Source organism: Dysidea avara, chromosome 14 (genome assembly GCF_963678975.1).
Source record: "Dysidea avara chromosome 14, odDysAvar1.4, whole genome shotgun sequence".
Taxonomy (NCBI): Eukaryota; Metazoa; Porifera; class Demospongiae; order Dictyoceratida; family Dysideidae; genus Dysidea; species Dysidea avara.
Window position 1 is genome coordinate 14,739,310 of NC_089285.1, and position 14,589 is coordinate 14,753,898.

General features: G+C 37.5%; 1 protein-coding gene across 1 annotated transcript in view; it reads right to left on the minus strand.

Moving 5' to 3' along the window:
• The window catches only part of LOC136243878 (stalled ribosome sensor GCN1-like), a 51,490-nt gene that overhangs the window by 26,718 nt on the left and 10,183 nt on the right, over positions 1-14,589 (minus strand). The window contains exons 4-16 of the mRNA XM_066035435.1: positions 13,210-13,282; positions 11,511-11,616; positions 10,718-10,876; positions 9,948-10,019; positions 7,127-7,195; positions 5,868-5,976; positions 3,266-3,873; positions 2,783-3,012; positions 2,473-2,632; positions 2,274-2,415; positions 1,492-1,846; positions 1,016-1,262; positions 252-444 (exon numbers count right to left, since the gene is read on the minus strand). Of these exons, the coding sequence (XP_065891507.1) occupies positions 252-444; positions 1,016-1,262; positions 1,492-1,846; positions 2,274-2,415; positions 2,473-2,632; positions 2,783-3,012; positions 3,266-3,873; positions 5,868-5,976; positions 7,127-7,195; positions 9,948-10,019; positions 10,718-10,876; positions 11,511-11,616; positions 13,210-13,282 (2,523 nt within the window). The remainder of the gene's footprint in view (positions 1-251; positions 445-1,015; positions 1,263-1,491; positions 1,847-2,273; positions 2,416-2,472; positions 2,633-2,782; positions 3,013-3,265; positions 3,874-5,867; positions 5,977-7,126; positions 7,196-9,947; positions 10,020-10,717; positions 10,877-11,510; positions 11,617-13,209; positions 13,283-14,589) is intronic.

Here is a 14,589-nt window from a genome sequence, read left to right on the forward strand (position 1 = left end):
TCATACAAATAGTTGGTACCCGTACAGCGTATGCTGTCAGTAACACCATACATACAGTACAGTGTACTTATTTACCTGTACATACATACAGCTGGGACGATTAACTTTATTACCTCATGTACATGACAGTAGATACACAATTTGTACATGGGTATATACACACTGCTTCTCAATTTCAAAACTACTAGTTCAAAAGTAACGGAAATTTACACTGTATTACAGAGCACAAATACATTTATACGTACTCTCACCAATGTTCTCATCAGGTACAGCAATCCTCACAGTGTATGGCCACACTTTACAAGCATACACACTAGACAGAGGACATTTCAGTGACTTCATCACAGCATCAATCATCCTATACAAATGCTTGATGTGTCCTTGTGGTCCCTGCTCCATTGAGGCTACCAGTATAGCAGTAGAGAAGGACAACTGTTGATCTAGCTACAGTGATGAATGGAAGAGCTAAATGTGAACTATGGAAACTGCAAAATTTTAGTTGATATATGTAAAGTCAATGTTAAAAGAAATATCGATCATGTAGTATAATTATTTAGTAGTGCTGAGGAACATGACAATATGTTAGATTTTGTCAAACAGCAGTATCTGTTTTTGATACCGTCCAATATATGACTACCACAAATACTGCAGATTCTAAAACACAAACAATAATATACAAAGCAAAAATACACCTGTATGAAGAAGTGTACTTACAGTACATATGAATGAATATGTATATACTGTAATCAGCTTTCAACACCATTCAACTGCCATTGAACATGATAGGGTCTAATTGTATAACTACAGATCATCAACAAATGCATATGCCAATAATTTAGTCATATATACTGCAATGTTGAGAATGCCTATGAATAACAAAACCACTTAGCTTAGTCTTACATACAAATGTATCCAACAGTAGCACGCACACACACACACACACACACACACACACACACACACACACACACACACACACACACACACACACACACACACACACACGATGACTAACTTTCAGCATATTAGAACGGATATCCTTTTCCTTAACTAGTTCTGCCTCTATCAGTTCCTGTAACTTCTTGGACACATTACCACTGTGTAATAATTGTAGTATATCACTAGTTTGTAGCAGCTGCTGCTTCTGTCGACGCTCTGCTTCCTGTTTCATTTCAATATCCCATTTCTCCTCCTCATAAGAATACACTTTAGTGCTACGTCGAATATTGGTTGGGGCTACACTCTCAAGAGTGGACATCAGTCTAAAATGATAGCCAGATATTAAAGGAAAGCAGATGGGTCCATATGCCAGTAAGGATAGGTTTAATTTACACACTGTATGAATTACTTTCTTTGGGGTTTAGTCGTGAAATAACTTTTATGTTAGACCTACTACTGTAATTATACAGTATTTTTAAAAAGCAACTAGGACTTTTAGATGTCGTACATCAATTTGTTACATGACAATGCCAATACAAGTAATACACTTACTGTTTCATTAGACCAGGATTATATAATTGTGTAGGATCTGTAGACATGATCTTACAGTCTTCGTTTGTTGCTTGCCACACAGCAGAGGATGTAAAGGTTGCAACAAAAAGGTCTACTATTAATGGTTGTATACATGATGGGTGGATGGACAGGATGGTAGACAAGGCTAAATGAGTGGCACTTGGTTCCGGGGTGTTCCAGGAAGATCCCAATTGAGAAGTTTTACTGATTATCGGAATATCACGATTCTCACACATCAGATCAAATATAGTCTGGCTGTTACTCTCAATGATATCAACTGGATTAAGGTTTAGTTTCTTTAATAAAACCTTCCACAACTTTTGATTGACTGCAACTAAACATACAATAGTATATAGAACATCTATCTGTACAACCAAGAGTTACTCCACTATTAATTATTAACTCTTGGTACAACTAATAATGACTAACATAATCACATCTATACACGCTACATACGAGTCAGTGTGGGAAAATTATTCTGTATCAGGTCTCAAGAGTAAAAGTATGGCACACCCATTATGTGGGACATGTACGTTCGGCATTTTCTTCCCCAGTTAACAACCAGTTCCCATTTACAGATGGGCAGATTGAAGCGATGTGAATAATACAAAGTTTCTCTCTCAATGAAACAACAGCAACCAGGCATCAAAGTGGAACCTTGTAATTACTAACCAGAGCTCTACCACTTCATTGTCATGTCTCAAACCACACACACACGCACACACGCACACACACGCACACACACATGTGTACATACATACCTAATGCTGGGTGATGACAAGCAATAAGGAGGTTGCATGCAATTTTCTCTTTCTCTTCATCCTGTGCCAAGCTACTCACATAGAGTAATGCTTCAACAAGGTAGACAGCAACGTTTGAAGAGCTTTCTTTACTTGTTGTTACCTATAAAGTGTAGTACAATTGGTAAACTAGGAATACACAATAAATATACACACTTACTAGATGAGGAATAGAAGTTATCTTGTCACGAAGACACTCAATAATTTCCATCAGAACGTCATGGGATGCAGTGACCATTAGACTGATTACTCCATGAGCTGATTGCCTTACACACCACTTGGCATGGGTAAGAACAATGGCAACTGCATTGTACCACATCCTGTAGAAAAAACAAAGAACATTAAAACTTACACAGAAAGAGGCACATTGTTATAGCATGTGAGCTCTACCAGGATAGACTTATTTTAATATCTTTTCATAGCTATTTCATGTGTAGTGGATTCAATCTCATAGTTCTCATGTAACTCACGTTAGAGATGCCTTTGGCATCACATAATCAACTTGACTGAAAACACTTTCACCCAACTTCATTAATAACATCAACTCTGTATCTTGTGCCCCCACAAGGAATTTGGGGTTGACAAATAACGTCTCAATGGAACTCCACATCCTTGTTTTGGTGGCTGCTGGCAATTGGTTTTTCTCAGAACATTTGATAAGCATGTGAACACTTGCTATTCCTTCAGCAACACTGGGAACCTGTTGACATGATAACAGTACATTTAAACAAACACCAATTAAAAATAATAGTGTTGGCTGGTTGAAGTCTTGTATGGTTGTAGTAAGCAATTTAGCACTTAATCACAATTAAACTCAGGCATGTAGTGTAATTATGACCGACCAACTGCAGGGTAGCATTTGGCTCATTTAAACAAGCACCCTGCATTAACAAAACTTTAAAACTACTAACAACTTTAAATGTTATAGTATACAGTTGATAAATACTACACACCTGGGATGGCTGGGAAACAGCTTTATCCAATGACTGGAGAGCAATAGTTGTTAACTGATCAAGTTGCTTATCAGAACAATGATACTGTACCACCAGATCAGCAGCAAACTCTAACAGTGACATTCTCACTTCAACTGGTATTGTCTTAGAATTGAACAAGTCAATCACAGGCCCTAGTATAGTCTCCATGACAACTGTAGTTTCTTGTCCACATTTGAACCATGAGTTGAGTGTGTCTATGCAACAAATCAGTGTGGTTTTGTGTAGACCAGACTTCATATAGCTAAACAACTTGGACAGTACCACTTTAACCATCTCTTGCTTAGCTTGTTGAGGGATTTTACTCTCAGCTAGAAACTGCAAAGACTGCAGCACAATCAAACGGTACTCATTGCTGGGTGCACTGTTCAACAATGGCAGCAGATTATCAAGCATATGTTGAATAGCTTCAGAATGACTGCACTGTAGAGACAGTGTATGGACTACACACAAGGAGGCATCTCGGACAGCATCATCTGATGACTGAAAATGTGGCAGGATATTCTTTAGGATATCATCAATGTGTTTACTCAAATCAATAGGTAATGCTTCAAGCAAAACTGAAATAGCTACAGCAGAGAAAAAAAACTATAGTAGTGAAGTCTGTCCCAGTGAAACACCGTACACGAAATGTCCCAGTGACACATGGCATACAGTGCACACAAAGATAACTTATAAAAGTGCAACATTATCTACTAGATATTATTCCAAATTTGTAATATGTGTGTGCTAGCATGTTCCAATTAGAATAGTAAGCTGCCAACACAAGGAGCTGCTTACTGTGTTTGAATAAGGACGAGCAGGGAGTCAAGGGAGTTAGCTGGAGAGTGATGACAATACTTGGGTGAACAGTCTTAGAGGATGGCCAGAGAGAGCTGAGTATGAGCGAGACTGAAATTGATAATAACGAAGACACAGAGTTTCCCAAGGGGGATGTCTAAGTGCTGAACTCGGGATGCTAAATGCATCCAGAATCCTTAGAACCATAGATTAATATTGACAGTTACGTTGTTTGAAGGGAAACTAACGGAATTGCATCGTGAACCTTTGAATGTTTAGGTCATTTTGCAGGGTAAAGATCAATTGCTGCATTAACTTTCTCTTGTTGACAATAATGGAATTATTTGTATTTGTACATATCTACATGATCACTATGAGCACATGACAAGTTGACTGGTTGACAGAAATGTAGCTAGCACACTCCACAGTCACTGTGAGATGCCAATAGCAAGCTAGATTACTTAAAATAAAAATTAGATGAGTAGTCACAAGAATTGACAAGCAGTTGCGTATGTGAGCAACAAAAAATCCTAGGAAAGAACGGCAGAAATTAAGCAGCTGCATTTATACTAGGGCTGAGCGATACTGCCATTTTAGTATCACGATCGATACTGAAGCCACCATTCACGATACTGAATAGTTCACGATACTTGTGAATAAGTCAATCATAGCTGCTGCTACATACTGTATTGCTCAGCATTCCTGCAGGAAGTCCTTATAAGTGATAGTAAACTAGCCACTATCATTCTTGTTTACAGTAATGATTATTGTAGCACATGCTTTGAGGTTATGTTGTGGTGTTCACACCTCTCTGCAGGGGAAACCAGGTGGGTGGACTTTATCACTTACAAAGATTCTTAGCCTAGTATAGCATAACAAATGGATTTTTAATGACAGTAATGTACAGGCATGGTATCACGATAGTTAATAACAAAATATCGTGATATCGATACTTTCAAAATATCGCGATATATCGCTAAAAAGGTAGTATCGCTCAGCCCTAATTTATACCTGGATAAAGAAAAACAGATGGCCAAGAGATATGTTGTTTGAAGTGTGATCAGCAGCTTCCCATGAAGAAAAGGGTAATAACTGACTAAACTAATTTGCTCTAAGGAGACCAACACTTCATCTGCAAGAGTTTGTTATAATTAAGAGGAAGGGTCTACTGTTTTTGTGATCTCTCAGTGTGGGAAGGTGCCACCAGTTCACCTGTTTACTGGAGAAGGATTGGATGACTGAGGGGATAACTGGCTACCTAGGTGCTGCTGAGTGGAATGGCTGAGAATGCTTGATGTAACTTGCAGGATACCTCTGAGGCAAAGCATGGCAAGAATACCAATATTACAAAACTCAAAATTTGGTGAATATAGGTTGGTCACACATCATAATCCTGTGACATGAGATTAAGCATGGTTGAGCAGCTAGGAAAGCAATACAGTACTGTGAAGATTGATAAAGGACCTGGAATGCACTGGCATGGACATGCAATCAGTCCATTTTAAATTTGCCATATGTGGACTACATAAGGATGTTCTGTCACTAAAAAATAATCTTATTACATGATATGGAGAATGGGAACACTGATCCATATACATACGAGTGTGTGAAAACTGTTGATTATGTTAATAACATGTCGGTGTGGTGTACAGACTACTTTTGATTGAACAATACACTATTGTGTGAGTGTGCACATTCATACTGCAGCACAACACACTATAATAGGATGTGTAGTACATACAGGGTAAAATGTACAATATACTTACGTAATGGTAGACTATACCTTCTAATACACCCTCAGGGTTTCTCAATAAACTCTTTAAAAGGCTGGGTAAAACAATTTCAGAAAAGTCGGTATGCTCCACAGTTTGCAATATCGGTCTACAATGTCCCTACATTGAAAAGCAATACAGATATATACAATGAATCGATCCATTCCAATAACATACTGCATGACAATAATTTACAACAAAAGCCATAGGAGGCTTGTAACACAACACTGCATGTGATACACATAATATGGTGAGATAATGCCGCTAGTTACACACTTCAACATTGACGTCTCTCCTTGCCGATAAAACATATTTAGTATGTGGCATGACTGAAAGAAGATTAAAGAGGGTGTTAGGATGTGATCAAGCCATATATATTATTGGATCTAGTAAGGACAGGCAAAGTTGACTCCCAGTTTCTTATCACCTGCCTGCAACACTTCCACCCTACCGCCTCAAAGTTGATTATTGCTATAACTGATCATGTGCACAAGTGTTTTGACGTAGATGACAGATTAGCCATCATTTAGACTCCTCAGTATATACGTGACTGGATCTACGAAAATCCAACACAATCGTGCAAGCCTAAATTTACAGTAGAAAGCATTGTAAACATTGGGTGAAATACTTGCATACTATTGAAAAAATTCTGTAAATTCTTTTGGACGCTTCTTTCTTAGTGAAGGAAGGGACTAACAATAAAACCCTGGATATCATCTTATTTTCCTGCCCAAGACGAGTTGGAAAAGCTTTGTTTCATTGCATTAGACCCAAGAATACGGAAGTTATGAGCATTTGTTTAAGCGATCGTACGAGATCGATTTTTCTTCATGAATTTTTTGCCTTTGTATATGCAGTGAAGAAGGGCGAGTAAAGGAAAAATTTACCCAGTAATAGATTTCCCTGTTCATGGCGAACACGGTGGTGAAAATTGTAGCTCTGTACCTCAATCTGTTGGTAAGTTACAACTGTTTTTGTAAGTGCCTGTAATTTATTTTCTCTATACTTGCTGCACAATTCTATTTTTCTGTTGTTGTTGCTTTGTAGGGCTGTAACTCCTAAAGTTATTGGCATATGAGGCTGAAACTTTACCAGAGGGTACACTTGTGGCTAAGTAGATTATAAATAATTAACAAACAGGAATTTGAAAACTGCACAATTGTGTCAGGTTTCTGTAGATACAGTCACATATATATTATGAACTCTTGCTATTACACAATTACAGAAGAATTACACAATTACCTAATAACAACAGATCACATTGACTTACCATCAAATGAGGGGGCAGTTTTTCTCGTGTTCCAGTAAGAAGTTTGGATAAGCTACTGATTAGCAGTTTCTACAATAAAATACATATATTCGGTGGTAATATTCATAGAAATTGTAATTCTTCGTACAAAGTTCTGATCTCTATTTGCTACCAACATTTTAGACTCAGCCTATAAACAGGTAAGGGCTTGATTAGAAACTGGGAATGTATACACACTGTATTTTTCCTGATAGTTCAATATACAACCATAATTAAGGTGTAGAAATATTTTAAGTTGACATTTATTACAACCAGTACGCAAAAATTGGAATTTTCAACTAGAATAGGAAGTACCGAAATAAGCTGTAGTGATAAATCACAGTAAAACAATAAGAAGTGTTATATCCCTACTGTTATCTTCCTTATCATACAGTACAATAGTACTGTATAGTAGGGATGATGAAGGTGTGGGCGTGGTCCACAAAGAAAAAATATACATCTTCAGAAATCCTTCACGGCCACTTCACAGTATTGGTCAGGTATAAACAAGCCCAAATGTGTCTTCAGAACGACCCAAAATGTTTCCGACAAGGTGCTACAAAATTAAAAAAAAAAACATTATTTTAACGAATTTTCTACTGCCTCACTGCCTCACTGATGCGTTTAGTAGTAAAAAACAGCGAAAAACTGGCTACAGCTACAGCCTTGCTTCTTTGGCAGAAATGCTTCAAATTTTGTGGCAAAAAAACCTTTCACAATATTAAATACCTATGATGTATGTGCTACTGTCTTACTGCTTTATCTTTGATCCTTCTTTATCGTGGCCATCGCTCATGGGTACGGCTTCCATCAAAGCACACACACCACAGCGCCCCAATATATTGGAATAAACGTGTAGCATAATTGTAGCGAGCATGTGATTTTAATGTTGGGATACACCTCAGGATATGCTGCTGCCTGTTCAACATCGCCGGTTGAGAAACTACACGCGTAAGGATTAGAGTGTTTGCTTTGGTTTGAAGGTGGTTTCTTTTCCGAGTTTAAAAACCGGGTGTATATAGCGCCTCTCTACAGACTTTATGGGTAGCTTTCCCAGAGCACTTTTCAGGCGTACCACAACTGAAAAACACTGTAGTAGGGTTCATAGGCTCGCGTATCTTGTCGTCTAGAAAGTGGGCGTGACCTGTACTTACGTGAACTAAAGTAAGAGCAGCCCTGAGGCTTTATTGAGAGAATTAGTGGAAAATAATACTGTATACACAATATAAAACAGTTGAAAAGATACTTCTGTGGGTAATGTGTTGTTTAAAGCGGTTTGCTAAAAATATTTGACCTTAGGAATGTTTAGCTGCGTATTTTGGGAATTGCAGGTTATTCATGAATTACTAAATACAGTTATTCAATAAAGTTTACAAAAAAAAGTACACAAACAGATGTAAGAAAAAATTAGGAATTTTCCATACGAGTAGGAACTGCAGAAATAAAAAGCACTGAAACAAGCCGCTGAGACAAAACACAACTGAATGATTGCATTTTAATCCCTACTTTAGCCTGATATGATGTATGGCTAAAGTAGGGATTAAATTGCAATCATTCAGTTGTGTTTTGTTTCAGCGGCTTGTTTCAGTGCTTTTCATTGCTGCAGTCCTACTCATATGGAAAATTCCTAATATTTATTCTTACACTTGTCAATATATGATTGTCTGAAGGCATCAGTCAGTTACTCAGTCTGTCAGTCACTAGAAAATTCCATTTAATAATTAAAAAAAAATCCATAACAACTTGTTGAAAGCGTTTCGGGTCGATCTGAAGGCTGGCTTGGGCTTAGTTTACCTAACCAATACTGCCTCACAATCGTCAGGGAAAAGTGAGGCTGTAGGGATATAACACTTTTTATTGTTTTACTGTGATTTAATATCGTGCACTACTCCAGCTTGTTTCAGTACTTTTTATTGATGTGGTATGGTCCCTACTCTAGTTGAAAATTCCAAATTTTTTGTGTACTTGTTAACTTTTTTTGTAAAATAATATTATGACAGGTGGACCCACACATACTGCATCAGAAGAAAAAATGTCTCTGTGTGCCCCAGCTGTCGATCATCGTCTGAAAAGCGAGATATCCATTAAGCTTCATTGTCAGCTATGTTCAACCCATCACACAGCATTACAAATCAAGAACTATTTGAAACGTACCTCTACAATCAAAGTAGTCACTATGAAAAATTCTGTTATGAAGGGAAGCCATCACATGCCACTGTCAAATCGACACTTTTTGCTGTCAGCAAAGATGAATGGGACACAAAGGAGGACACTGGTAAGTCCATGAAAAATGCATTGACGTACTGCAGTATGCCAAAAGGCACGTGTCCGGCTGAAGTGACATCGAACAGTGAAACAATCAAGCCTGTAGACTTAGCCGTTATCAAGTTATGCTTGTCTGAAGACATCAGTCAGTTACTCACTCTGTCAGTCACTAGAAAATTCCATTTAATAATAATAATTTGTTTTTAAATTCCATAGCAACTTATTGAAAGCGTTTTGGGTTGAGCTTAAGGCTTGCTTGGGCTTAGTTTTGCCTAACCAATACTGCTTCATTATTGTTAGGGAAAAGTTAGGCTGGTTTTTGGGTGATGTTTCTTCATGGGCCATGCCCATACCTTTGTGGTCCCTACTATACAGTACTATTGTGCTGTATGATACAATTTCCAAAAAAGAAGTTCAGCAGGCCTATCAGGAATAATGGTTACAATATACACCCTGTAATATACATGAATTTTTGAAGATTCTTTCAGTATTTAGAGTTTATATTGACAATAAAGTCACATACACATCCTAAACTTACATGATGCTTCTCAAGGGCTGCATTGGAGGACTGGTGAGAGTAGAAGCCACTTATCAGAACTAAGTGATGAAGCTGAAAGTACAAGGATAATAATTGCAAATAAATTTATGACAACAATTAATATTTTAAAAACTCAACTAATATAGTGCCAGTGCAATATTTATTTGTGGGATTTAAACAATGAGTGATATCCGCAATTACGTTTCTTGACGTAGCGTGCATTATCTGTGATGTCACAAAACAAAATGGCCGCCGTAGTGTGGGGACTTTGTACATGGAGGTATTGGGCGAGATGGTGTTTCCCTATGATAACGTTTATAAATTCGAATAAGGGTGAAGGTGAGGCTTATAGTATATAAGGCAATTCAAAATAAGCCTATTTGTGTGCGATTTTAAAATTTTCGGTCTGCTTTCCTTGTTGGAGCTTGTTTTGCACTGTCACGGTACATGTACTACTTCATACCTTTATTATCTCGTGGTTCCATGTGCAAAAATACACAGACAACATTCATTTCGAATACTGTGGGCTAAAGTCTCTAAAGCCCCCACACTAACATGGCCATTTTGTCTAGGGTTTATGTGATGTTTATTATCACTTGTAACAAGAGTACATAATAATAGAGTAGGGAGGTACTCTTGCTTGTAATAATACATGATGATTCATAATCATGTATTATTACAAGCAAGAGTACCTCCCTACTCTATTATTATGTACTCTTGTTACAAGTGATAATAAACATCACATAAACCCTAAACATTACAACTGTTACCTGAACTTGTTGCCTACACTCCATGTCCTTTATGTACAACTCAGCTAGTCCACCATGACACTGAATCATTTTGAAGCAGTATTTCTTTGCTAAAGAAGTCTGAAAATCTGCTACACTTGAGTTGGTACATGAAGAGTACAACAAACTCTGAATATCCACCTTTGGGCAGGAATGGATAAGATGATACAGACCTCTTAGTATACTTAACAACTCACTGGGATGCACTGATACCAATATTTTATTGATATCAGTCATTTTAGATGGTATCAGATCGGTATCGGTTATGGTTTAAGTGACCGATATCATAGCCAATATTTTGTATGACATCATTTAACAAGATGGCGGCGTACATAATGAGTGGAATAGGACTATAGAACATATAACTATGAATTACTTATGATTGTTAGCACAGTTGAATGGGCAGTAAGCCATAAAACAAGATCCATTGAAGCCATACGTGCTGATTGAACGTCATGACTTACACGTGATGGCCACAAAACCAACAAGTATAAAGACGTTAGCCAGCATAATCTAAGTAAGTTGGCTTTTTAAACAGTGGAGATACTGGCTATTTCTTAATGCCTCTTTGGCAAGATATCGCTATTGGCCAGGTACAGTGGTGTATCGGCCAATTTTCCACCAAACACGTATTGGTATCGGATCGGCAGGTAAAAAGTGGTATCGGTGCATCCCTACAACACACAATAACTTATAACAAAAATTTGACAAGAGAAGCCAAGCATCCATTGTGAGCCAGCTGATAATGTAAATGTACCAAATTGGACAAACTTACTAAAGTACTCCATAAATTTCCAGTTGTTGTTTTAGGATCAAATCCATACATGGCCATTAAACAGCTCCAGTGAAATGCCACAAGATAACTGCTGACAACAGATGAGCTACACAACAACACATGATGTAAACTCCTACCAGTTGGGGAACTAGCTGTAACTGCAGCATATACACTAAAGATTTTGAATGTATTATCAAAAAGGACAGGCAATACTGTATATTCCACATGTACAATACATGTAATAGTAGGGCTGCACCAATTCTAGCATTGGTATCGGGCCGATACTGCTGTTTTCATGAGGTATCAGAATTAGCCAATGTATAACTGCAAGTACCAGTTATCACATGTGCTGAAGGGAAAAGACATCTGCTTGTACTAGCCTATTTCACAGGCATAATGGATGTTTGAAAGCATCAAGCATAATGCTAGTAATAACAAGCAAAGTCATTCTTCTATGCTGAAACTTTTTCTGTGAAAACACAATCTGAGAAAAAGATTGATACACTCTAATAGAACCTGTAACAGAGCAATCAGGTTAGCAGTTCGTTGTGACTGTTGTATTAGATTGATTATAGTATTTCTGTGTAGAGATTTTTGATAAAGCAACAGTAACTGTATGTTCTATTAGAGTATTTTAGCCTCTGGTATTTGAGTACCATATGGGGGGAAGTTTTGATGGATGATAGTTTTGCGGTAGAGGCACGTAACCAATGCACATTTGCCAATAAGTGGGCGTGACTCATAACAATTATAATGCATACATACACTGGCACCTGAAGACTGACTAAAGTGGATGTGGCTCTACATACAGCAATGCACATGGCTTTGTGAATGCTTTCAGACTGCACCAACATACCTAGTGTGGCTCCACATATGACTAGCTACAGACAGTGATGCACAATCCCAATAAGTGGGCGTGGCTCACAGAAGAAGCTGAGCTGCTGCAGGACTTTCCACATGCATTCGTGAGGAAACTTTCATGGTTATTGACAAAACCGCAAAATCCATGGAAGTTTTGTTCATCGAAACTTTCCCCCTATACGGTATGATATACCAGTTGGATATGGAGGGTAAGAGCCTTTATGAGGTGATCACCAGGTCCAGAATACGTCCGATAGACTTTTTTAAGTACTGTACATCTATCTGAACAAATATAAAAAAAATACAAAGTTACAAACTCCTCCACATCAGTTCAAATATTTGATTTTTCATTACAATGACAACAGGGGTTAGAAATACAGTAGAATATGATACAAATATTATTCATACTAGGCCTGAGCGATACTACCGTTTTAGCGATATATCGCGATATTTTGAAAGTATCGATATCGCGATATTTTGTTATTAACTATCGTGATACCATGCCTGTACATTACTGTCATTAAAAATCCATTTGTTATGCTATACTAGGCTAAGAATCCTTGTAAGTGATAAAGTCCTTCCCCTGCAGAGAGGTGTGAACACCACAACATAACCTCAAAGCATGTGTTACAATAATCATTACTGTAAACAAGAATGATAGTGGCTAGTTTACTATCACTTATAAGGACTTCCTGCAGGAATGCTGAGCAATACAGTATGTAGCAGCAGCTATGATTGACTTATTCACAAGTATCGTGAACTATTCAGTATCGTGAATGGTGGCTTCAGTATCTATCGTGATACTAAAATGGCAGTATCGCTCAGCCCTAATTCATACCTCATTGCAATCTTCTGAGCTGTACTAGCAGTCTCTTTAAGAAGGGTAACAAAGACACCAACTGCTTTCTCTCCTATACCAAAATCACACAAACATGTTCATACACATTACACTGTAAAAATTGTGACTGTCTTAAGAACATAGTACTGCATACAAATTGGTGAAATATTAAGTGTGTTATAACGCAAGTTTTAATTAAGCTATTACTCATGGAAACGAGTCCCAATACACCATCAAATTTACCTGTCCATGGAGAGTTCTAATGTCATTGTTTTGTTCCTTAGCCTCAAGGGTATGTACTGTATGACAGGAAATTCTGATGAGGAAAAAGTTGACAAATCTGGACAAATCAGTTAGATTCATCAACTTTTAAATTCGACAAAGTCCATAGCACCTTTAAAAGTATGTGTTTAGATCTACGATTTCTTGATTCTCATCAACAAAGCTTATGAAGTGTGGATTAGTCAAATTTCGTTCTGTCAAAATTTTCTGTTATATGGTATGTCATGTGCAATGCAGTAGACATTAAAGAAAACGATTGTTGTCAATTCTTAATCAGAAACTCCTCATACTTGTATGCCAATTGAATGCATGCAGGGCTGCTAAAACTATACCTTGGTGGATTTATTCATGGTGAACATTTTAAGCCAATTCCAACTCTACAGATCAACGTAAATAAAGTTGCAGTTGAGACTTTCATTTTTAGTACAGTTGCTGTACAAATATGCTCTCACTGCTGTCTAACGCTACAGTTCTAAAACTACTCAACGTAACATTCCTTGGACACTGAAAGGAAATGGGAAACAGTAGTTTAGAAAACCCGGACTGGACCAGGTCAACTTCTTCAAGTAAATCAATTCACACAATAGATGTAACATACAATTCACACAATAACTATATAGCTATAACATACACTCTTCACCTTGAGCCACTCTGCCAAGAACATAATTAGCTAGCTACGATGGCTCAGACTGCAACAGCGATTGCGCACGAAACTTCATCCACGATAAAACAACCTAACTAAGCTATTAAAATACTTTCGACTACATTTCACTACACAATCGCTACAAAGCTACAAGCTCTTTCTGCTGTACTCAACTGTTACACACACTAGTGACTGCCTAAATTTATTAGAATCGTGATATACAAAGTGAAAGGAACTAAGATAACAGCAAACCTCCGAACTTATGTAAAGGAATGGTCATGGATGACTGGCTAAACTAAGAAAGGTAAGTTAGTGCCAATGCAGGGTAGTTTTATAGAGATTTATGGAGTAGTAATGTTTTGTTCTATTTAAAGCCTACCTTGACATGTAGCAAATACTCTATTACTCATTCATCACTACCGAAATAAATTCAGAGGTTTGCTGTTATCTTAGTT